The sequence below is a fragment of the Bufo gargarizans genome, chromosome 8, assembly GCF_014858855.1.
Source record: "Bufo gargarizans isolate SCDJY-AF-19 chromosome 8, ASM1485885v1, whole genome shotgun sequence".
NCBI lineage: Eukaryota > Metazoa > Chordata > Amphibia > Anura > Bufonidae > Bufo > Bufo gargarizans.
The window spans coordinates 174,463,040-174,488,568 of NC_058087.1; the positions used below are offsets into that span (position 1 = coordinate 174,463,040).

At 46.1% G+C, this 25,529-nt stretch overlaps 2 protein-coding genes across 2 annotated transcripts in view; both read right to left on the bottom strand.

Annotated features, from left to right (window-relative positions):
* The window catches only part of LOC122944474 (cytochrome P450 2W1-like), a 33,198-nt gene extending 14,390 nt beyond the window's left edge, over nucleotides 1-18,808 (bottom strand). The window contains exons 1-4 of the mRNA XM_044302785.1: nucleotides 14,724-18,808; nucleotides 11,635-11,792; nucleotides 9,602-9,775; nucleotides 3,535-3,676 (exon numbers count right to left, since the gene is read on the bottom strand). Coding sequence (XP_044158720.1) covers nucleotides 3,535-3,676; nucleotides 9,602-9,775; nucleotides 11,635-11,736 — 418 coding nt within the window. The 5' untranslated portion in view covers nucleotides 11,737-11,792; nucleotides 14,724-18,808. The remainder of the gene's footprint in view (nucleotides 1-3,534; nucleotides 3,677-9,601; nucleotides 9,776-11,634; nucleotides 11,793-14,723) is intronic.
* Nucleotides 18,809-20,628: 1,820 nt separating this feature from the next.
* The window catches only part of LOC122944473 (cytochrome P450 2W1-like), a 36,736-nt gene continuing 31,835 nt past the window's right edge, over nucleotides 20,629-25,529 (bottom strand). The window contains exon 9 of the mRNA XM_044302784.1: nucleotides 20,629-21,777. Coding sequence (XP_044158719.1) covers nucleotides 21,590-21,777 — 188 coding nt within the window. The 3' untranslated portion in view covers nucleotides 20,629-21,589. The remainder of the gene's footprint in view (nucleotides 21,778-25,529) is intronic.

Consider the following 25,529-nt stretch of genomic DNA (forward strand, 5'->3'; position numbering starts at 1 on the left):
CCGAAAAGTTCGGGTCCCCATTGACTTCAATGGGGTTCGGGTTCGGGACGAAGTTCGGATCGGGTTCGGATCCCGAACCCGAACATTTCCGGGATGTTCGGCCGAACTTCTCGAACCCGAACATCCAGGTGTTCGCTCAACTCTATTTATGACCTTTTAGTAATTTAGAGATAAGGGTTATTATCGCAAAGAGAATGTGAAAGTACCATTCACACAGCTAGATAGTTAACCTTTGTGACCGAATGGCTCAATATTTTTAATAAAGACCAATTGAAAAAAAAAATTTTAGCCCAAAATGAGTAAAATGCAACCATAAAAAAATTGCCCCCGCAGGTGTACATATCCTTTAAGTCTTTGAGGCTGTATATTGTAAAAACGCAAGATAATGGAGCAGGTTTATCTGCTCATTTACACTGTCCTGTACACAGTGAGCTGCACTATTTGACAAACTGAGCTCTGCCACATTAGATCAAATGGAGAAATTTCCTAAAATGATTAATTATGGGGTTCCATAGACTGATCAAACTTTGCACAACTTTTTGCACAACGCGACAGTCGCACAGAAATCCAACTTGGATGGATTTTTTTAGACTGTCGTGTCACAGTCACAGCATGTTGCAGTGCGACACCATTGACTATCATTTAAAAAAATGTTACTCGACTTTTCTTCGACAAGAAGTCGCGCGACACGTGTCACCGCGTAGCCCTAACATTATGGTTCGCCAGAATATTCTTCACCATCATTTTACTAAAGAAAACCCCAAAAACCTTACCCAAGTCAACAGGAACAGTTTGCATTTCTTAGGCCGCTTTCACATCAGCAAGTTTTTAGTCTGGATGCGAAGTGCATTATGAACGGATAGCATCCAGACTGAATCCTGACCTGTTCATCTCAATGGGTCTTAGCACAGCAGCGTTGTTTTTCATTGATCATCTCCACATCCAGGAAAACTTGTAACATGTTCTTTAGGCCTCATGCACACGACAGTTTTTTTTCACGGCCCACAAAAACGGGGTCCGTGGGTCCGTGATCCGTGACCGTTTTTTCGTCCGTGGGTCTTCCTTGATTTTTGGAGGATCCACGGACATGAAAAAAAAGTCGTTTTGGCGTCCGCCTGGCCGTGCGGAGCCAACGGATCCGTCCTGAATTACAATGCAAGTCAATGGGGACGGATCCGTTTGAAAATTGAGCCACAGTGTGTCATCTTCAAACGGATCCGTCCCCATTGACTTACATTATAAGTCTGGACGGATCCGCTTGCCTCCGCACGGCCAGGCGGACACCCGAACATAACTTGAAGCGTCCCCATCACCATGGGAACGCCTCTACGTTAGAATATACTGTCGGATATGAGCTACATCGTGAAACTCATTTCCGACAGTATATTCTAACACAGAGGCGTTCCCATGGTGATGGGGACGCTTCAGGTTAGAATACACTGCAAACTTGGTACAAGACTGCCCCCTGCTGCCTGGCACCACCGATCTCTTACAGGGGGATATGATAGCACAATTAACCCCTTCAGGTGCGGCACCTAAAGGGGTTAATTGTACTATCATATTCCCCTGTAAGAGATCAGGGCTGCCAGGCAGCAGGGGGCAGACCCCCCCTCCCCAGTTTGAATATCGTTGGTGGCACAGTGTGCGCCCACCATCGCCCCCCCATTCCTCCCTCTATAGTTAAAAATCGTTGGTGGCACAGTGTGTGCCCACCATCGCCCCCCCCTTCCTCCCTCTATAGTTAAAAATCGTTGGTGGCACAGTGTGTGCCCACCATCGCCCCCCCTTCCTCCCTCTATAGTTAAAAATAGTTGGTGGCACAGTGTGCGCCCACCATCGGCCCCCCTCTCTCTATAGTAGTAACAACCATTGGTGGCAGTGTGCGGCCTCCCATTCCCCCCCCCCATCATTGGTGGCAGCGGAGTTCCGATCGGAGTCCCAGTTTAATCGCTGGGGCTCCGATCGGTAACCATGGCAACCAGGAAGCTACTGCATCCCTGGTTGCCATGGTTACTTAGCAATAGTACAATTGTAGAAGATTCATACTTACCTGCTTGCTGCTGCGATGTCTGTGACCGGCCGGGAGCTCCACCTACTGGTAAGTGAAAGGTCTGTGCGGTGCATTGCTAAAGAACTGTCACTTACCAGTAGGAGGAGCTCCCGGCCGGTCACAGACATCGCAGCAGCAAGCAGGTAAGTATGAATCTTCTACTATTGTACTATTGCTAAGTAACCATGGCAACCAGGGCTGCAGTAGCTTCCTGGTTGCCATGGTTACCGATCGGAGCCCCAGCGATTAAACTGGGACTCCGATCGGAACTCCGCTGCCACCAATGATGGGGGGGGGGGGAGATGGGAGGCCGCACACTGCCACCAATGGTTGTTACTACTATAGAGAGAGGGGGGGGGCGATGGTGGGCGCACACTGTGCCACCATTGATATTCAAACTGGGGAGGGGGGGGTCTGCCCCCTGCTGCCTGGCAGCCCTGATCTCTTACAGGAGAATATGATAGTACAATTAACCCCTTTAGGTGCCGCACCTGAAGGGGTTAATTGTGCTATCATATCCCCCTGTAAGAGATCGGGTGGTGCCAGGCAGCAGGGGGAAGTCTTGTACCAAGTTTGCAGTGTATTCTAACCTGAAGCGTCCCCATCACCATGGGAACGCTTCTGTGTTAGAATATACTGTCGGAAATGAGTTTTCACGAAGTGAAAACTTAGATCAGAAAAAGCTTTTATGCAGACGGATCTTCGGATCCGTCTGTATGAAAGCAACCTACGGATCACGGACACGGATGCCAATCTTGTGTGCATCCGTGTTCTTTCACGGACCCATTGACTTGAATGGGTCCGTGAACCGTTGGCCGTGAAAAAAATAGGACAGGTCATATTTTTTTCACGGCCAGGAAAAACGGATCACGGATGCGGCTGCCAAACGGTGCATTTTCCGATTTTTCCACGGACCCATTGAAAGTCAATGGGTCCGCGAAAAAAAACGGAAAACGGCACAACGGCCACGGGTGCACACAACGGTCGTGTGCATGAGGCCTTATTGTGTGTTTTTCACACAGCCCTGGCCCCATAGAAATGAATGGGACAAGCATGAAAAACGGAAGGCACCTGGATGCAATGCGTTTTCACTGATGGTTGCTAGGAGATGGTATTCTTCATCTTTTTTTCATGTACATGAAGAACGCATCAAAAACTGATTGCATTTGCTTGAAAAAACTAAAACACTGAACCCAAACAGACGAAACTAATTAAACTCACGTACAAAACCATTAGTTTTTCCCTGAACAAACCCAAACACATTCTGTATCGCTCGTATGATATAATCCTTAGTCCTCATGGACACCGTCATATTTTTAGATCCACCTCCGATCTTTTTGCTGATCAGATATGGACCCATTAATTTCAATGGGACCGCAATATTTGAGGACGGCACACTAAACATACAAACATACAACGACTGTCACGTTAAATGGTAGAGTTCTAGAAATGAATATCTGAAAACTTCAGGAAACGGAACTTACTCTGCACTTCAGGATATTTCATCATCAGCAGAATCCCCCACTGCAGTGTAGTAGAGGTGGTCTCTGTCCCGGCCATAACCAAATCTAGTACTGTAGCTAGCACGTTAGCGTCATGAAACAGAGTGTCTTTATTTGTCCTTTCCTAGACCCACAAGCAAGTAAATATGATGTCAGTAACATACTGTATCTTGCAGCGCTGTACAGAAATTGTCACCATTCACACCTTACGAGTGGTAAATATGGTTCCCCACTCTAGGATGGTGGAAAGAATTAGGAGGACACAGTTGCAACTTAAAATGGCACTGTACTTTGGGAAAACTTTTGATATGTGATAGCGACATGACAAAAGTTTTAATCAGTGGGGTTCCAAGTGCTGAGACCACCACCAAACGGTAGAACTTGGAGAGAGAACCACTCACATAGTGCTCTCCCCTCACTGCAGTAAATGAGTTTGGCTCATAGTAGTTCTACTGAGTCTTTTTTGCTTCCATCCCTTGAAGTGAGGAGAAAGAGTTGGTAGGTGAGTGCTTCTCTGTACTTGTTTTAGCAATTGGAAGGGGTCTCAGTGCTTGGACCCCCACCAATGAAAACTTTTGGTACATCACCATGACATATGATATGAAAAGTTTTCCCAAAGTACAGTGCTCTTTTTTACTTGACTCTCTTGGGGCAACAAGCTTAAAGGGGTTATCCAAAATCTAAAATATCCCACCCAATGCCAAGGCCCCCTCTATACATTATACTTACCTGCTCCCTGACACCCACGTTGCTCCGGATCCTTGCAATGCTGCCGCTGCACCATTGGAGCAGCCAATAGCAGGCTGTGACGGGGACAAGTCCCATCATGTTGATCATTTTCTAGTTGTAGAAAATGGTCTAAATTTAAGCCAGCAAGGTAGCTGCCTTACATTTAGACCGATGGTGGATACGCCAAAGTTATGTAGAGGCCGGCACCTCTACATAACTTCAGCGGATCCACTGTCAGCTAAAAGGGTTATTAAGACCGGCGTCTAAAATGCCAGTCTTAATAAATGACCCCCTAAGTGGCTTCTTCCTAAGGCCTCATGCACACGACCGTTGTGTGCATCCGTGGCCGTTGTGCCGTTTTCCGTTTTTTTTCGCGGACCCATTGACTTTCAATGGGTCCGTGGAAAAATCGGAAAATGCACCGTTTTGCAGCCGAGGCCGTGATCCGTGTATCCTGTCCGTCAAAAAAATATGACCTGTCCTATTTTTTTGACGGACAACGGTTCACGGACCCATTCAAGTCAATGGGTCCGTGAAAGAACACGGATGCACACAAGATTGGCATCCGTGTCCGTGATCCGTGGCCGTAGGTTGCTTTCATACAGACGGATCCGAAGATCCGTCTGCATAAAAGCTTTTTCTGATCTAAGTTTTCACTTCGTGAAAACTCATTTCCGACAGTATATTCTAACACAGAAGCGTTCCCATGGTGATGGGGACGCTTCTAGTTAGAATACACTGCAAACTTGGTACAAGACTGCCCCCTGCTGCCTGGCACCACCCGATCTCTTACAGGGGGATATGATAGCACAATTAACCTCTTCAGGTGCGGCACCTAAAGGGGTTAATTGTACTATCATATTCTCCTGTAAGAGATCAGGGCTGCCAGGCAGCAGGGGGCAGACCCCCCCCTCCCCAGTTTGAATATCGTTGGTGGCACAGTGTGTGCCCATCGCCCCCCCCTTCCTCCCTCTATAGTTAAAAATCGTTGGTGGCACAGTGTGTGCCCATCGCCCCCCCCTTCCTCCCTCTATAGTTAAAAATCGTTGGTGGCACAGTGTGTGCCCATGGCCCCCCCCCCTTCCTCCCTCTATAGTTAAAAATCGTTGGTGGCACAGTGTGTGCCCATCGCCCCCCCCCTTCCTCCCTCTATAGTTAAAAATCATACTTACCTGCTTGCTGCTGCGATGTCTGTGACCGGCCGGGAGCTCCTCCTACTGGTAAGTGACAGTTCTTTAGCAATGCACCGCACAGACCTTTCACTTACCAGTAGGTGGAGCTCCCGGCCGGTCACAGACATCGCAGCAGCAGGCAGGTAAGTATGAATCTTCTACAATTGTACTATTGCTAAGTAACCATGGAAGCCAGGGATGCAGTAGCTTCCTGGTTGCCATGGTTACCGATCGGAGCCCCAGCGATTAAACTGGGACTCCGATCGGAACTCCGCTGCCACCAATGATGGGGGGGGGGGAAGATGGAGGGGGGCGATGGTGGGCGCACACTGTGCCACCAACGATTTTTAACTATAGAGGGAGGAAGGGGGGGGGGGCGATGGGCACACACTGTGCCACCAACGATTTTTAACTATAGAGGGAGGAAGGGGGGGGCGATGGGCACACACTGTGCCACCAACGATATTCAAACTGGGGAGGGGGGGGGTCTGCCCCCTGCTGCCTGGCAGCCCTGATCTCTTACAGGAGAATATGATAGTACAATTAACCCCTTTAGGTGCCGCACCTGAAGAGGTTAATTGTGCTATCATATCCCCCTGTAAGAGATCGGGTGGTGCCAGGCAGCAGGGGGCAGTCTTGTACCAAGTTTGCAGTGTATTCTAACCTGAAGCGTCCCCATCACCATGGGAACGCCTCTGTGTTAGAATATACTGTCGGAAATGAGTTTCACGAAGTAGCTCATATCCGACAGTATATTCTAACGTAGAGGCGTTCCCATGGTGATGGGGACGCTTCAAGTTATGTTCGGGTGTCCGCCTGGCCGTGCGGAGGCAAGCGGATCCGTCCAGACTTATAATGTAAGTCAATGGGGACGGATCCGTTTGAAGATGACACACTGTGGCTCAATTTTCAAACGGATCCGTCCCCATTGACTTGCATTGTAATTCAGGACGGATCCGTTTAACTCCGCACGGCCAGGCGGACGCCAAAACGACTTTTTTTTCCCATGTCCGTGGATCCTCCAAAAATCAAGGAAGACCCACGGACGAAAAAACGGTCACGGATCACGGACCCACGGACCCCGTTTTTTCGGACCGTGAAAAAAAACTGTCGTGTGCATGAGGCCTAAACCTCAGCTCTGGTCTCAAACTCCTCAGCAAAATATATAACTTTAGGTACACTAGCTAATCTCTGAGGTGTTGTACCTTTATGACAGGTACCAATCACCTCCATTATCTAGCTAGTTACTATGCAGGTGTATTGCTGGCTTTCTTTCCAGCAACAGCTTCCCAGCTAATTCTTGACTCTATCTTTCTACAACTTCCACAAGCAGAGCACTACTATTCATCATAGTATAGTGTCTAAACTCCATGGGCCACCCACAAGGACCTTCTGACATCACAAGGTCATGTAACATGCTAAAGTCACGTGGCTTTGAAGCAGACACGGGACTTACCAGAAAGGTAATATCTACATCCTATGAACTGTGGTAATAAAGATTAGTAATATAATACATAAATAATAACAATTCAACCTAATGATGGTGCTTAGGGTGAGAATGTCATGTGACCGTGTAACATCAGAAGGTCCTTACAGCACATGGAGTTTAGATACTACTTTTTATCATAACCAAGGTATGTGCTCTCACTACTTTCTAAAGAGCTGAATATATTAAGTCAAATTAAGTCACATCTCAAAAGGTCCTTGTGCAGCCACACACATAATGCAACAACGATAATACAATCAGCAGAAAAAAGGTCAGTGCTGTTCACACATACTTATAGTGCAATTCAGTATCGTACAATGCAATACATGTTACAGATTCACTGGTTATGGTTCAAGACGCAACAGTGGAACCACTGTGCCAAGTAATCGCTTTGACTTTGGGCCAAACCCTAAGGGCGTTATTCTGGCGCCTGTCCGGTATTCACCCATTAACTGCTATAGAGTGACTTTGCTGGAGGTTACTGACCAGACCGCTACCTCATGGGATGGTCCTGGTGTACTTGGCAGCTGATCCTAGGAGTCGGGAACACAGACAGGATCAGGAAACACACAAAACCACAGGCACAGACTGAACAGGAACTAAGACTAAGGCCTCATGCACACGACCGTTGTGTGCATCCGTGGCCGTTGTGCCGTTTTCCGTTTTTTTTCGCGGACCCATTGACTTTCAATGGGTCCGTGGAAAAATCGGAAAATGCACCGTTTTGCAGCCGAGGCCGTGATCCGTGTATCCTGTCCGTCAAAAAAATATGACCTGTCCTATTTTTTTGACGGACAACGGTTCACAGGACCCATTCAAGTCAATGGGTCCGTGAAAGAACACGGATGCACACAAGATTGGCATCCGTGTCCGTGATCCGTGGCCGTAGGTTGCTTTCATACAGACGGATCCGAAGATCCGTCTGCATAAAAGCTTTTTCTGATCTAAGTTTTCACTTCGTGAAAACTCATTTCCGACAGTATATTCTAACACAGAAGCGTTCCCATGGTGATGGGGACGCTTCTAGTTAGAATACACTGCAAACTTGGTACAAGACTGCCCCCTGCTGCCTGGCACCACCCGATCTCTTACAGGGGGATATGATAGCACAATTAACCTCTTCAGGTGCGGCACCTAAAGGGGTTAATTGTACTATCATATTCTCCTGTAAGAGATCAGGGCTGCCAGGCAGCAGGGGGCAGACCCCCCCTCCCCAGTTTGAATATCGTTGGTGGCACAGTGTGTGCCCATCGCCCCCCCCTTCCTCCCTCTATAGTTAAAAATCGTTGGTGGCACAGTGTGTGCCCATCGCCCCCCCCTTCCTCCCTCTATAGTTAAAAATCGTTGGCGGCACAGTGTGTGCCCATCGCCCCACCCCTTCCTCCCTCTATAGTTAAAAATCATACTTACCTGCTTGCTGCTGCGATGTCTGGGACCGGCCGGGAGCTCCTCCTACTGGTAAGTGACAGTTCTTTAGCAATGCGCCGCACAGACCTTTCACTTACCAGTAGGTGGAGCTCCCGGCCGGTCACAGACATCGCAGCAGCAGGCAGGTAAGTATGATTTTTAACTATAGAGGGAGGAAGGGGGGGGGCGATGGGCACACACTGTGCCACCAACGATTTTTAACTATAGAGGGAGGAAGGGGGGGGGCGATGGGCACACACTGTGCCACCAACAATTTTTAACTATAGAGGGAGGAAGGGGGGGGCGATGGGCACACACTGTGCCACCAACGATATTCAAACTGGGGAGGGGGGGGTCTGCCCCCTGCTGCCTGGCAGCCCTGATCTCTTACAGGAGAATATGATAGTACAATTAACCCCTTTAGGTGCCGCACCTGAAGAGGTTAATTGTGCTATCATATCCCCCTGTAAGAGATCGGGTGGTGCCAGGCAGCAGGGGGCAGTCTTGTACCAAGTTTGCAGTGTATTCTAACCTGAAGCGTCCCCATCACCATGGGAACGCCTCTGTGTTAGAATATACTGTCGGAAATGAGTTTCACGAAGTAGCTCATATCCGACAGTATATTCTAACGTAGAGGCGTTCCCATGGTGATGGGGACGCTTCAAGTTATGTTCGGGTGTCCGCCTGGCCGTGCGGAGGCAAGCGGATCCGTCCAGACTTATAATGTAAGTCAATGGGGACGGATCCGTTTGAAGATGACACACTGTGGCTCAATTTTCAAACGGATCCGTCCCCATTGACTTGCATTGTAATTCAGGACGGATCCGTTTGGCTCCGCACGGCCAGGCGGACGCCAAAACGACTTTTTTTTCATGTCCGTGGATCCTCCAAAAATCAAGGAAGACCCACGGACGAAAAAACGGTCACGGATCACGGACCCACGGACCCCGTTTTTTCAGGACCGTGAAAAAAAACTGTCGTGTGCATGAGGCCTAAAACAAAGGTCTCTGGAACAGCCCAAAAGGCAGACTGGAACAAGAAGAGAAACACCAGACTGCACGACAAAACATGAACAGAACTAAACTGAAACACCTCACTGGAATGAGAGGAGGTGATTACATGGGTAGGGTCTTTGGTCTACCTGTATTCTGAATGGAGGGGGACACTTTTTTAGGGTTTATGCCAACCAGCCAAAAATCTGATGAAAAAGATACGATTTCTTATAATAGCCAAGTACAATAGACATTGTCTTTACCTCTTCTTGTTTGGCAACTATAGCTTCAATAAATGTGTACAGGAAGTTGAAATCCATTTTCCTTCTTTTGGCCTGAATGTCCGTTTTTAACACTGCGCAAATCTTGTCAATCTTTTCCAGTAGGATTTTGTGGGTCTTCATAAATACCGCAAGTATTGGGTACAGGTTAAACAGCTGGGGAAAAAGTAATACATGCAATGTGTGTAGTGATATATACAGTATCTATTAATAACAGATGTCTATGAGGAAATTGTCCTCTGGCATTTGAAGGATCTAGTAACCTTTCTACAGGGTTTGGCTGGGACTCAAATGTTGATAACCTATCCTCAGGATAGGTCATTAATATGTAGTGTCCCACTAGGTAAAGGTGGGCACTACACCAGGGTTAATGTGTTTATTGCATTTACTGTCATGTGTAATGTGCATTTCCCTGTATTATCTGGGTGCAGTTTAGCCTCCCAGACGTTAGAGGGAGATAGAGAGCCCTAGATATATATAGGAAGGCCCAGACAGGGGAGAGTTAGTGAATGCCAGGGGACTAGAAGAGACACCTAGTCAGCCTGAAGCTCCTGAGACTAAGCTAGCTCAGTTGAGATACCCCAGTAGTAGGAGAGCACCTCCTGGGAGAAACCTGCAGCCACGTTTCCACTCCAGCAGAGAAGCCAGCTAGGAAACAAAGGTACTGTAACCTAAAGCAGTGCCAATACTGGAGGAAGGAATTTATATACCAAGGATTTAAGCCAGCAATTAGGCATCCGGGTCTTGGGATCCAGCCAGCTAGAATAGCTGAGGGGATAGAGCAGCATTGTACTGCAAAGCATTAACTGCATACCCTCCAAGTATCTTGCAAGATTGAAACCTGCTGTGAAGTAAACCTGCTGTGCTATCAAGTAAACCTGCTGTGCATATGTACTGTAAAGGACTGCATTATACACCACTGCAACTGATTGTATAAAGTTGGACTGTTGTCTAAAGTAAAGCAACGTTTGGTTTACCAACTGTGTACTCCATTAATCCTCCTGCAAACCGGTGTGCCACCGTTACAGGCACTGGCGTCACGATTCTTAAAGGGACCTTACCTAAGGCACTCAAAATACCTGCAACATCCGGGGCACCTCACACACCATCAGGCCTGGTCCTTACAAACAGAGTGTGCCCCAGAGGAACTAGTGTCTACCTCTCCTTCACTGTCGCATGCCTGCCCAGGGTTCTCCTCAGAAAAGTGAGTAACCCTCGATTGCCCATAACCGTGACCTCACTATCGCTATACCCTGCAGGTCTGGCGTGCTGCAAATATCAAATCTGTGGGGGTCCAACTCCTGGGAACACCCACTGACCAGTGAATTAGGATGCGTTTCATTTATGAAAAGGCGCACACCCCAATAAAGTAGGGACATCATCCGGCCTTCCGAGAACCTAGACTGAAGTGTACAGCAGCTCCTAGGTAATGTAGACTTCAACCATCTTTTACACCAGAAAACTGGCTCACCAGACTACCAGAGAATCCTATGGTGGACCAGGTTCTCACACAATTTGAACCACTTGGAACCGAACCCGAGTTCGGGAAATGTTTTTTTTTTACAGTATAAATCAATTTCTGAAGTTATTATGTGAAGTCTCACGAGACCTCGCAAAGTAATAACTTCGGCTCATCGGAGACAATACATTCTAATACTGCACGGAGCGCTCGCTCCGTACAGTATTGAAACAAAGTTTTATGCTAATTGACTTCGGATGTTTCATCCGAAATCGATTCGCTCAACCCTAATTAGGGCCTTAGAACTGTTTCCTCTGATGGGCAAGAGGCACAACAGTCCGATCTGGTCTCTGAACTATAAGTAGAGCTGAAAAGACGCAACAAACTAACATACAGTATAACACAATCCTATTATGGGCTACTTGGTTACTGGCCCTTTGAGGATAAACTATATATAAGCTTCTATATTTTGCTGTCTAGTTCACTTCCTATCATTTTTCATAGTATTGTTCTCATATGGAAGCTTATGTGCATTATAAAAACTAAAACCACTTGCCTGTAAGTAGGGTGAGCCAAGCAAAATAACAATATCATCAATCAGATCCAGCAAGTGCACGTAGATCGGATCACTGTAGTCATACCTGTTGCCAAATAACATGGCAAAGGTAATATTTGTTGGGCCACATGAAAATTCTCTAAGTTTAAACCGCTGACCTACAAGACAAATTAAGAGGCAATAGGTTTAATTTTCGGGTATTTATACTCATATTCACCATACCTTTGGTGTATCCACCCATAAAAGATGATGGTCTACTCACGGTCACCACTCAGTGCATACAGATTTATGCAGAACTCACTGTATAAATTCAACTGCAGTGAGCTCCCCCTAGTGGTGGCTAAATGGAGCCGTAAAGATACAGTTTGTCACAAAAACAGAGCTTAAGTATTCAGATATATCCCATAAAATCAGAATAGAAGTTTGAACCAGCATGGTGAACATTAGCGTTAATAAGTAAGTAGTATATTAGATGGAACACTCGGTGGGGGAGTGAGGTCCGTTTTAAATTTTTTCATGGAATCCTGTGATTTACACCCTAAATATCAATAATAATCCAAAACCAAATATGGTGAACAGGTAAATATGGAATCAGCAATGACAATCTAAACATTGACATAAACATAACGCTATTCAGAGGTAACCCAATGCAAACTTCTAAAACATATAATATAATAAGAAGTCCCAGAAATGCAAGTCTTCAGCTTGTTACCCTGCTATCATCTGTAAATGCTTTATAGATCTGGTCATGCTGCTTAGGCCTGTTATAGTGGATATGGTTGATATCTTTTAACGACACAGAAACATTAAATTAAATAGATGAAATATATCCGTGAGAAGCTGGTTCCTTCTGCTAGTATATATATTCTAGCAGAAGGACCCGGCTTTGCACGGGTATAATCTATTTCATTTAATGTTTCTATGTGTCGTTAAAAGATATCAACAGTATCCCCCATAACAGTGACCTCTACAGCACCCCGCCCCTTTAACAGTGAACTCCACAGTCCCCCACACCTTAACACTGACCCCTCCACAGTGCCCTGCCACTTTAAAATAGGACCTCCACAGCAGCCCATCCCCTTAACAGTGACCTTCTCAGCAGCCGCCCATTTAACAGTGAGTTTCACAGCACCCTACTCCCTTGACAGTGACCTCCTCAGGGGCCCGCCCCCTAACAGTGACCTTCACAGTGCCCACCCCTATAACAGTGACCTCCACAGTACCCGCCTCTTTAACAGTGACTTCCACAGTGCTTGCCTCTTTAACAGTGACCTCCACAGTGCCCGCCTCTTTAACAGTGACCTCCTTAATGCCCGCCCCTTTAACAGTGACCTCTGCAGTGCCCGCCCCTTTAACAGTGACCTCCACAGTGCCCAACAAACAGCTCCTGCCCTTTTAACAGTGACCTCCACAGCACCCGCCTCTTTAACAGTGACCTCCACAGCGCCCGCCTCTTTAACAGTGACCTCCACAGTGCCCGCCCATTTAACAGTGACCTCCACAGCGCCCTGCCCCTTTAATGTTAGGGCTACACTATGACATGTGTCGCGCGACATTTTGTCTCAACAACTTTTATAATGATAGGCTATGGTGTCGCACTGCGATATGCAATATGCTGTGACGGCGACACGACAGTCGCAAAAAATCCATCCAAGATTTATGCATGTAGCAGCGTAGTTGTGCCCTATGTGTCGTGCGACTTATTTTCATCTTGTAGCCCTAGCCTAAAGCTGACCTACAGCAGTGAAGAAAAATGGCTGGGTTGTTATGGAAACCTGGAATAAAACTGTATATATAAGAGATATACAAGAGATATAAAAAGACATGCTAAGAAAAAGTCCTATAATAATAATCATAATAATAAGTAATATGACACAATAAGTCATATTATATAACAATGCACATAATATTATATAAAAAATAGAAGAAAACAAATGAATCGCACATCCAGCTACTATGCTTTAATCTCATCCCTGCTACTTTAGCAGAAGACAACACTAAATAGCGCATGTGTACCGCCTCCTATGCTACATGCTAAATGAGGCATTAGTGTACATTTTGATCAAAAGCCCGCTCACCACGCCAAGGTGTCCTCTATGAGTGGGTCCTAACCTAAAATTGGCGCAGCGCTGCACGACGACCACCGGCGCTGTCGCGCCATCATGGCCAGCGGCGGGACCCAGCCGCCAAACAGCACCCATGCTGCCTGACTATGCCATACCTAGCACTGGGCCCTACCAACCAGCCAGAAAAACAGCACAGTGGCCCCCGTGCAACACCGCACCATGTGAACAGTTGTCAAAGTTCACCTTACCTGAAGCTCTCAGAATCTCCAAGTGAGAGCATGGTAGATTAATTTAACCCCTACATGGTGTGGTGCTGCAATAGTAGCGGGGATGAGATCAAAGCATAGCAGTGGATGTGCGATTCATTTCTTGTCTTTTCTCCCTTTATCATAATTATAGAGATTCTGTCCCTGGATCAGCACTCCTTCCATATGGCTAGGTGGTTTTAATTAGCCTAGTATTCTGCAGTAGGGGTTAAATTAACCTATCATGCTCTCAGTTGGAGTTCCTGAGAGCTTCAGATGAGGTGAGCTTTGACAACTGTTCACATGGTGCGGTGCTGCACGGGGGCCACTGTGCTGTTTTTCTGGCTGGTTGGTGGGGCCCAGTGCTAGGTTTGGCATGGCAAGGCAGCAGGGGTGCTGTTTGGCGGCTGGGTCCCGCCGCCGCAACGTCGGTGGTCGCCGTGCCAATTTTAGGTTAGGACCCACTCATAGAGGCAACCTTGGCGTGTTGAGTGGGCTTATGCCTTTTGATCAAAATGTACACTAATGCCTCATTCAGCATGTAGCATAGGAGGCGGTACACATGCGCTATTAAGTGCTGTCTTCTGCAATAGTAGCAGGGATGAGATCAAAGCATAGCAGTGGATGTGCGATTAATTTCTTGTCTTTTTTCCCTTTATTATACTCACATAATAATATTACATAAAAATGCAGGGCATTAACAATGCAACGTAAGGCAAATAGTTACAAAAACAAAAAGCTTTCTTGAACTTTTTAGAAAGTTTTGACTTTACTGTACCTTGATCAGAGAGAGGTCCTGTCGTCTGAGGTCCAATAAGTGCAGGTTTCCTATAAGAGGTAGTGGTGTTGGACCTGGAGGTAAATTATATGGTGACTTCTTACGTCTAATAATAAAGTGCACTGAGAAAATTACTATCAGCAATATACTCAGTGCCATACTTATGGATAAAAACTCTGCTATGAAAGTGAACAAATTAGCCATTTTTGGTCTTGAGTCTCCCTAAGGTCGATACTGGTCTTGGAAGCAATATGTTTTGTTACTTTATAGAGGAATGAAGAAGAAGGAGGAGATTCAGTTATAAAGAAATGTGATGAATTATAAAGAAATCATGACACTTTATATATATATTATTACCGTATAATGTTTTGCAGTAAACCCAAGTCAATGAGTAACTCCTCCTGAACGGGCGGCAATGACTCATTTATCACTGTTTATTACTTTTCACTTTTACCTAGCTATAATTTCCATATCTCTATTCGTAGTTTATACTACACCAGAAAAATGCCATAGGCTATTAGTGTCTCTAAGATGATGACATACAACCGTCCCCCAGAAAGGACTGAGCACTTGGACCCTTAATATCAGGCAGCCTAACTGCCAGGGTATTGGTTAGAGCAGCTGCTATGTGGCCCAACTGCTCCTGAGAAAGTACACCTCAGCGTAAGGGCTCCTGGCGGTGTAAGCACGCATCACACAGGAACTCCCGCCACGAGACTGAGACTAACCATGCCGGCCCTCTCCAGAGTCCTCTGAGGGCACCTATGGTGAGGACAAAAAGGGTCCCTTGCTGGCACTCGCTCAGCTGGGACTCCGGCGGAACAAGGTGGCATACAGCGCTTATTTGCTGCGGGAGCGATTCGGGACGTGACCCCTGCAGGCTGCAATCCAGACGCTGCACCTTTCTGCCTGGCCCAGCAGGCCATCGCGACTCCGCCACCCGCAGAAACAAGAACTGATTCGGTGAGACATACCTCCACACCTCTGTACCTAATCCCGCTGAATCCTTTACCACAGCGCTCCTCCACCCGGCCGGAGTTGATTGATTGTGCCAATATGTTGGAGAGGGGTCCCCCTGATACTCAGTGGGATTGGAAAGAGCACATGAAATTGCTCCCCACGCATCAAGAAATTGAGAAATTTGTGGAGAGATTGGAAAACTCCTATAAGCAGGAGCTATCTGTAGTGAAATGTGAAAGCTATAGAGGAGAGGGTTGAAGAAGTTGCCTCCATGCATGATCATACATCTGCTAAAGTGGATGAATTGGTGGCCCAAGGGGAAACGATTGACCGTCATATATGCCATCTATACCATCTTCATGATGATATTGAGAATCGTAGCAGGAGAAATAATGAAAGAATAAGAGGTCTTCCTGAATCTACTAAAATGGAGGACTTGATTCCAACACTCTAAGGCCTATTTAACACTATAATTGAGAGACCAGTTTCTTACTGGAATGGAAATCGGCAGAGCCCGTAGGACCCTGGCTCCGATCAACCTGGATCCCTCCAAGCCTAGATGTTGTCAATTGCCATCTCCATTATTTCGCTGTGAAGGAGCAAATTATACGCAAGGCCCGTAACTTTTCTACTATTCACTTTGATGGGCCTACCTTAACAATCCTGCAAGATCTTTCACGTTTCACTTTGGCCCAGAGGAGAGTCCTTAAACCTATGTTAGATTTCCTAAGAGCAAACGACCTTCTCTATATGTGGGGCTTTCCATTCCAGCTAGTAGTCCGCAAGAACGGTCAACGTATTGAGCTCCGGGGCCCAGAGGATCTGCCATTGTTCATCGCAGCGTTAGACCTCCCCATGATTCAGCTACCAGATTGGTATAGCTTACCTCCACTGCCTTCTTGATCCCTCATGCAGAGACCCAGGAGCAACCTACAGCGGCAAAGCAGCACTACCCAACCCACCTGAAACTGTCAGAGGACTTCAGGAAAAGTATATTCAGTTTATTCCAGATGTCACAGAAAGTATAATATCCATTAGGCAGAGACACTCACCTAACCAAAAGAGGGTTCTTTACCTTTCACAGCTCAGCTCCATGTTTGATTTCTGTTTCGTCTTTTGGTGTATCCTTCATCTAAAATTCTCTGTGATGCAATAGTAATGTATATGTTTGCCTTATTGCCAGTTTGGTGGCTCTGATGGTAGGGTGGCAACATCCTGCTTGTTAATTGTCTATTTTATTATCTAGTTTCTCAGCTTCGGGGTGGCTCCTCTGCTCTGTCGTTGGAAGTCCGTCTTCTACCCAGGGATTCGTCTTTACCTAGTTAAAGATGGTGAACTCCACAGAGAATTTTCTTTTTTTTGCTTTTCTGGGAAGGTTAGATACTGCACAGTACTAGTGACATTTCTCTGTCACTATATTTTGAGTTTTTACTCTAACCCCCTCCCCTTTTTTCCCTTTAGTGCTGTACAAGTGATTTCTCAATCTCTTTTCTATCTCCTTTATTCTCTTTTCCTTTACTCTCCTTTTATTCTCTTTTCTATTCTGTTCCTTTCCTTCCCTGGTCGATCTTTCCCTATCCCATCCTTACACTCCAACTAGTGTCAGACTTGCCTTGCTAAATGTTAGGGGATTCAATATTCCTTAAAAACGCTCTAAGGTCTTGTATCACAGGCACAGAGAGAGGGTCCAGGAAACACACTTTAAGAAAGGTCTTATGCCTGGCATATATTTTAAATATTACTCTTACTGGTCTCATAGTACCAATCCTGACTCTAATCGAAAGTGGTCTCTATTGCTTTACATAAATCTTTGCCTTATACTTGATGAATGGACGGTTCCTTTCTCTGAACTAAGGAAGGATCCATGAGAGAACGTACACCATCAGCAATTTCAAGATTAATCTCACCAAAAGTGAAATTCTGAATATATTGCTCCCCTTGACTGATGTGCACCTTGTACAAAGCAATTTCTCTTTTCGTTGGCATTGACCAAACCTAGAATTAAGGGAGGAGCAGGACTACCTGATGTTAAGCTGTACCATGCTTTGGTGATTGATCTTAAACTGGTCTAATAAGTAATCTCTGAAACTTTGGGTCCAAATAGAACAAGAACTCTCCCCAATGGATCTACTGGTTGCTCCATGGGTGATCCAGGATGATAGACCACCATTAAAGGAGTGGCCCTTCCTAGTTCGTCACGCTCTTACTCAATGGAATACCTGTGTCTTGAAGTTTCAGATCTCACAAAGACCAGGTCCTATGATGCCTCTTTTAGGCAATCCTGCTTTCATCCCTGGACTAAGCGTGGATACGTGTCTGATATGGGATAAATCTTCATGCCCATGGGTCCGAGATGCAATGAGAGATAAAAAGAATAGTGCCTTTTGAGTCCCTCAGTTTTAGAGGTTCTTTATGGCTTTCATACTCCCAATTGAGATCCTTCTTAGATAGATTAGATAGATTACTCAGCCATGGGCATCGCCATGACTTAACTGACTTCGACAATCTCTTTCTACATCCCGGAACTCACTTCAAAGTCCACTATTGTCACAGATGTACAGGATTCTTTTAGATCGGAGCAATGCAGACATAGCTCTTTATTTTCGAAAGTGGGTAGCAGACCTACAGCTTACTTTTACATCGGATAACGTTCTCAAGATGTGTGCCTTCTCTAAAGGATTATCTCTAGCGGCCCACGCAAAAGAGAGGAACTTCAGGTGGTATTACTGTCAGACGACCCTCCATAGCATGTTCCCAAAAATAGCCGAGTGCCGGATCGTTATCTCTGGCAGTCCGGAGAAGTTAATAGAGCAGTGGTCGGTGTGCTCTTCACTTTCTGGGGCCGGTTATAGAGAAAGGTGCGAGTCCTAAAGGTGGGACCCTAGCGATATGCCACCAATGTCTCAGGTGAGATGAACCTTTTAACTTTCCTTTTTTTTACTAAACAAGGGGAAATATTTTCGAAATAAAGGGTTATCTTTCCTTCTTACTGCTACAAGGTAACTTAGGGCTCTTTCACACTTGCGTTCTTCTGTTCCGGCATAAAGTTCCGTCGTCAGGGCTCTATGCCGGAAGAATCCTGATCAGGATTATCCCCATGCATTCTGAATGGAGTGAAATCCGTTCAGGATGCATCAGGATGTCTTCAGTTCAGGACCGGAACGTTTTTTGGCCGGAAAAAATACTGCAGCATGCTGCGCTTTTTGCTCCGGCCAAAAATCCTGAACACTTGCCGCAAGGCCGGATCCAGAATTAATGCCCATTGAAAGGCATTAATCCGGATCCGGCCTTAAACTAAACGTCGTTTCGGCGCATTACCGGATCCGACGTTTAGCTTTTTCTGAATGGTTACCATGGCTGCCAGGATGCTAAAGTCCTGTTTGCCATGGTAACGTGTAGTGGGGAGCGGGGGAGCAGTATACTTACCGTCCGTGCGGCTCCCGGGGCGCTCCAGAGTGACGTCAGGGCGTCCCACGCGTATGGATGACGTGATCGCATGGCACGTCATCCATGCGCATGGGGCGCTCTGACGTCATTCTGGAGCGCTCCGGGAGCCGCACGGACTGTAAGTATGCCACTCCCCCGCTCCCCGCTCCTACTATGGCAACCAGGACTTTAATAGCGTCCTGGCTGCCATAGTAACACTGAACGCATTTTGAAGACTGATCCGTCTTCAAATGCTTTCAGTTCACTTGCGTTTTTCCGAATCCGGCGTGTAATTCCGGCAAATGGAGTACGCGACGGGTCCGGACAACGCAAGTGTGAAAGAGCCCTTAAAGGGGTATTCCCATCTTGGACTTTGGGGGCATATTGCTAGGGCCCCGCACCTATACTTAAAACAGAGCCCGCAAAGTGATAATAGTGCACCACGCGCCTGCCATTCATACTGAAAAAAAAGTTTTTTCATTGCATTGTGATATTCTAACCCTAGTAAATTTTAATTTTTCTGTGTATTTTTTAAATTTATATACTGCACACTGTGCCCATTGTGATGCATACCGATACATAGAGGTATGCTGAAACCACAATGTGTGTGTGCTTCACAACACCAATAAGCCTATTGATCTCGTTACTGTAACCACCCTCTTCAAGATTTGCACCTCCTCAAAGTAATAGTAAAGTTATGTTGAACTTTATATACTTCAGATAAATATATTGGGTGGATAGCACTCCAAAAAGTCCAAGTAGATGGGTGCACGCCTCCAAGAGATTTGGTGCAATTCACCCCAAAATAGGTAATCCAAAACAGAAGAGGGATAGCGGCAGCACACCTTTATTCCAGATGCAACGTTTAGGCTATGAGACCTCATCAGTTCCAGTCCAGCGGAGACCACCAGGAGCTGCAATGTTAGAATGGAGAGAAGGTGAATGTCGTTGTCGTTGTTTTTTTTTTTTACATTTTTCACACTTTTTCCTGCCTACCATTCATGTTTGACTAATTTCAGACAACCACTTTAAATTTATCATGTCATCTGGAAACGGGAGGTAAAGATTTATCTCCAAACATAATAAAAATTAAAAAAAATGCAGATACAAATAATTTCAGTTTGATGTTTTTATTGGATTATAAGTAACTGCAATATTGTATTATATATTATATCTTTTCTGTCTTTCTTTCTACAAACACACATACTCTGTTTTTCAAATTGTGTCTTTTTGTTAACATTTAAAAAAAAATTTTTTTTTATAACAAAGAAAACCAACCCCTCTCCTCTGCATAACACACAGGTAACCTGAAAGTGCATCAGATCTGTAAGAGCCCAGAAAGTCCATCTCGTCATCCAGTTCTGGTTCTATGCCCAGCCGCCCATCTCCAAACTGAACTGCCCCAAACAGATATATAGCATATACATGAAGATATTACAGATGGCAGTCATATCACAGATGAGAAACAAGAGCCCCCCTACACACACAATGGCACAAGTCTCGCTCCTTTACAAAAATATACATGGAACCACCAATCACCCAAACTTGCTCTAGTCTCACGGAATGGGGAAAAAAGCAGACATTGATTGCAAACTGTACTAGGCCCAAGCAGTACCTGGATATCCTGGGAGGCAAAGCCAGAGGATTTAATCCAAGGTTTCCAAACCCTTTCAAATGTATTAATTTCTACTCTTCTAAAATCCCTCTTTCTATCTTTAAAAGCCCCCCCGTCGTTTTCCTATTTATAACACTGGTGTCTTCTTCTGTGGCAAAGCCACCTTTGGACCCTTCAGACAACATGGATGCAACTACTACTTCCACTGTTGTAAACATCTCACTGGCTACAGGTTGTCCTATTCCCACCCATGTTGACACTCCTTCTATTTCCTTCCATTGTGATACTGTATGACTGGCTGAAGTTTGTTCTATTCATTTAATGATGCCCTTGATCCTTCCCTGGAGAAAGCTTTAAGCAAAATGTGGGTTACAATATTAGTGTCTGAAGCGGCATGGCATTTAAGACTTTCAAGAGACTTGAAGGAAGATGCTATGTTGCTCAGACTCCAGTGTAGAGCAATGACATACAGACATTTTCATTGTGGGAGCTATCTACAAAGTCTAAAGATACCTGAACGTATGGACATGCATTTCACCCTATTGATGACAGAAATGACATTTTCGTGCTTGACTTAATATTTTCATTCAATTTAGATCCAAGCATTGCATTAAAATACATAATGCATTTTTATGCTGGTGGAAATACAGGTTCACTTACCTTTTTTTTATAACCATAATATAAAAGATCGAACTCTTATTTGAAAACACTCAGCATAAGTGCCAAGAAAGAGCTTATCTTGTTTTGATATTGTATCAGTTGGGTAAGTGCCCGGTGGTGGAGCATTGAGATCTATGTGGCCTTTATACCTACTACCGGATTGCAAGGGGAGCATCTTCAAGGTACAAGTACAAATGGAATCTGCTTAGTTCCTGGGAGTTGCGCAGACGTGGTAGTTCTTGGTTCTCATGGTGAAGACTACTTCTGGAGTGAGGTCCAAGTCCTCTGTGCTCACTCCCGGAGGGGGTGTGAATGTGAACTTCTGCAGTAATCCAGTGATGAAAAGAAATACTTCCATTCTGCCAAGGCTTTCTCCAACACACACTCTGCGCCCTGTGTACACATAAAGTAGTCATTATCCAGCAGCTTAAAACAGAAAATAGAGGTGAACGTCTTATTGTAACAATAGATGCCTCCAAAGCCTTCGATACAACAGAATGGCCTACATTAAACAAATGGGATTTGGCAATAACTATCTCATGAATTAAAATCCTATACACAGATATAAGAGCAAGAATAATCGTTAATGATGAATTGACTGATCCATTTGAAATTTGAAAGAGGGGTTAGGCAGGGATGTCCCCTATCCGCACTTCTTTTTGCCATAGCAATGAAACCTCTTGCTTCATTAATAAGACAAGATAAAAGGATAACAAGTTTTAAGTATGGGAGCCACGAGGAAACAATTTCAATGTATGCAGATGACTTGATGCTATTTGTGGGGTCCCACGACTCTTTACCAAAAATATTTGACATTTTTGAGAGTTTTGGGAAAGTCGCGGGACTCAAGATAAATTGGAACAAGTCGGCTTGCATTCTTCTGGACCCATTGGGCAACGTTATACCTGGGGCCTTGGAGATTATAAAGGAGGGAGAGAGTGCAAAATATTTAGGGACCCATATATCCTCCAATCCACAGAATTATATATGTTAATAAATAAAATTAGAAAAAAGATAAATATATGGAAAAAGATGCCTATTTAAATGGTGGGAAGAGTTTAATTGATTAAAATGTGCTTACTGCCAATGATACATTATATAATTTGGAATTAAGAGATAGAGATCCCGAAGAAGACCTTTAAGATTATAGAGAGTTTATTTAGTGAACTAATATGGGGGGGACAAAGACCCAGAATCAGAATGCAAATTTTACAATGCCCGGAGAAAGAGGGAGGACTATCAGTTCCTGATCTAAAACTATGTGTAAGATCCTCACCTGCTTTGCACTCCAGGGGAACCAAGAGGGGTCCTCGTGGAGTTGCGGGACAGGTTATGCGTGTCTCTGATGCACCAGCGCTGACCTCTTTGCGAGCCAGTGCGGAGATGCGTTCGCGTGGACATCGGAGGGGAGGACCGTCGGAGTCCCGGGGACAGAGTGGCCAGGCGAGTGACAAGACGCCGCGGCCAGGGTTGTCTCCGGTGTCTCCTGCGACTTCCGTTTCCGCATCTGGGTCCACGCGCTCGCATACTCGCGCTGAGTCAATCATGCGTCCGTGCGTACGCACGAGGGCAGGTTCGCAAAGGGATACACGGTCGCGAGTACGCGCTTCTTATGCACTTTGTCGACCAGTGGCGCATATTATACTGACTCACAAGAGCAAAGTGGATTAGGGAGCCAGCCATGGGTTAATCAACTTGTGATTGCCTTAGGCCTTGTACTCAGGTGCAGGGCAATTTGTTCACCTATGGTAGTGGACACTTGGCACCCTGGGATTGGTCAGCAGGCATTTAAAAGGAGGTCTCTCAGGGTGATCAGTGCCCACTGTTATTTTCCCTCAACCAGGTATAGGTCACAACTCCTAGTGACTGAAGACTGCCAGGAACTTTGTCCTCACAGCGGACCCAAGATCTGGAGTGACTCGACTGCCAAGTGCACAGCATCATTCAGCACTGGTTGGGACTATTCCTGGAATCTCCTTGCCTGGTTTTTTGTTATTATTCCTTGTTACCAGCAAGTGTCCTGGACGTTTATGTTTCTGGTGAATAAACACCTTTTTGCTTTCATCACTAGTCTGTTTGTTGGTGCCTTGCATTACAGAACAGTGGGCCCAACTAACAGTTGCCATGGACAAGATCCAGCAGCAGCTGAATGAATTAACGGGAGCCGTTAACCTGCTGTTCCAACGACGCCCAAATATACCAGCAGCCGCTGCAGCGCAAATCCAAGAGCAACTGACAACTGTGATGGAGGAGGTTCAGCAGCTTATCCAGGGAGCCTCAGCACTACCCGTCACTATCGCAAGGCATCAAACAGAACCTAAGATCCCTCTGCCTGACCCCTTCACAGGAGAGCGACAGGAGTTCTTAAACTTCAGGGACTCCTGTCTCCTTTATTTCCAGTTACGACCGATGGCTTCTGGCACTCTCAGGCAGAGAATTGGGATTGTAATGTCACTGCTACGTGGAGACCCCCAACGTTGGGCATTTAACTTGCCTCAAGACTATACAGCTTTTTCGTCAGTGGATGCCTTCTTCGAGGCTATGGCTGTGATTTACGATGACCCGGATCGTACTCGCACCGCAGAGACCAATCTTGAGCATATTCAACAAGGCCGCCGCCCAGCTGAAGAATACGCTGCGGAATTCAGGCGATGGGCAGCTTTCACCACCTGGGGCGACGCAGCCCTACGCCATCGCTTGCTTCCGTTTGGGACTTTCGGATGCGGTCCGGGATCTTCTTTTGGCCTTGCCTACCCCCTTCTCGTTGGAAATGGCTATCTCTCAGGCAATCGATGCCGACAGGCGAATCCGTGAGAGGCGAGTGGAACGGTCGTCTCGGTTTTCATCCTCTCGACCACATCCAGGGCCTCTAAAATCGGCCGAAGAGCCAATGGAGGTTGGATCCTCCCATCTCACACAGGCAGAACGAGCTCGTCGCCAACAGAAAGGCCTGTGCCTATTTTGCGGGAAGTCTGGACACCTCGTTAAAACCTGTCCCCTCCTGCCGGCGGGAAACGAATGAACCTAGGGGGCATAGAGGAGAACCCCCTAGGTGCTATTATCCCTCCTCCAAGCCGGGTGATGGTATCCATATCCTTACGGTGGCAAGACAAGGTCCATGAGTTGTCAGCACTAATCGATTCTGGGGCCGCTGGGAATTTTGTGGACTCAACCTTGGTTCGTCGACTTGGCATCCCGTTGATCCAGCCGAAAACCACCATGTCAGTGACCGCGATTGATGGTTCCCCTCTTCAAGATGGTCGTGCAGTGTGGATGACTCCGGGAATACAGGTAACGGTGGGGGCTGATCATCGGGAGACCTTAAGCCTTTTTGTCCTTGACATGCCATCCACTCCCGTGATTTTGGGTCTCCCTTGGTTAAGGCTCCATAATCCAGTAGTGGACTGGCGCTCGGGTCTTATCTGTCAGTGGAGTACGGAATGCCTTATTAAGTGCATTCGTCCCGACCTGTCACTAGCCTCCATGGAAGTATTAAGTACTTTACCACAGCAGTATCATAATTTCCGAGATGTGTTCAGTCCTCAGGGGGCTGATGTATTACCTCCCCACAGGTCATATGATTGTCCTATAGACCTGTTGCCAGGCACCATGCCACCACGAGGGCATCTTTATAATCTCACTGGGCCTGAGGTTCAGGCTCAGCGGGAGTATATTAAAGAGAACCTTGAGAAGAATTTCATTCGTCCATCCACTTCCCCTGCTGGAGCTGGATTCTTCTTTGTGGAGAAGAAGGATGGAGGCTTGAGACCTTGCATCGATTATCGTGCCCTTAATCGGATTACGGTGAAGAATCGGTATCCACTGCCTCTGATTGATGATCTGTTTTCTCAGGTGGCAGGGGCCCGAGTCTTCACCAAACTCGATTTAAGGGGTGCTTATAATTTAGTTCGCATTAGAGAGGGTGACGAATGGAAGACCGCATTTAATACCAGAGACGGGCATTACGAGTATCTCGTGATGCCTTTCGGTCTCTGTAATGCTCCCGCGGTCTTCCAGGAGTTCATCAACGATGTTCTCAAAGATTTCTTGGATAGATGTGTTGTTGTCTATCTAGATGACATACTAATCTACTCCTCGGATCTGGTCTCTCATCGGAGACACGTGTGTCAGGTTTTCCAGAAGCT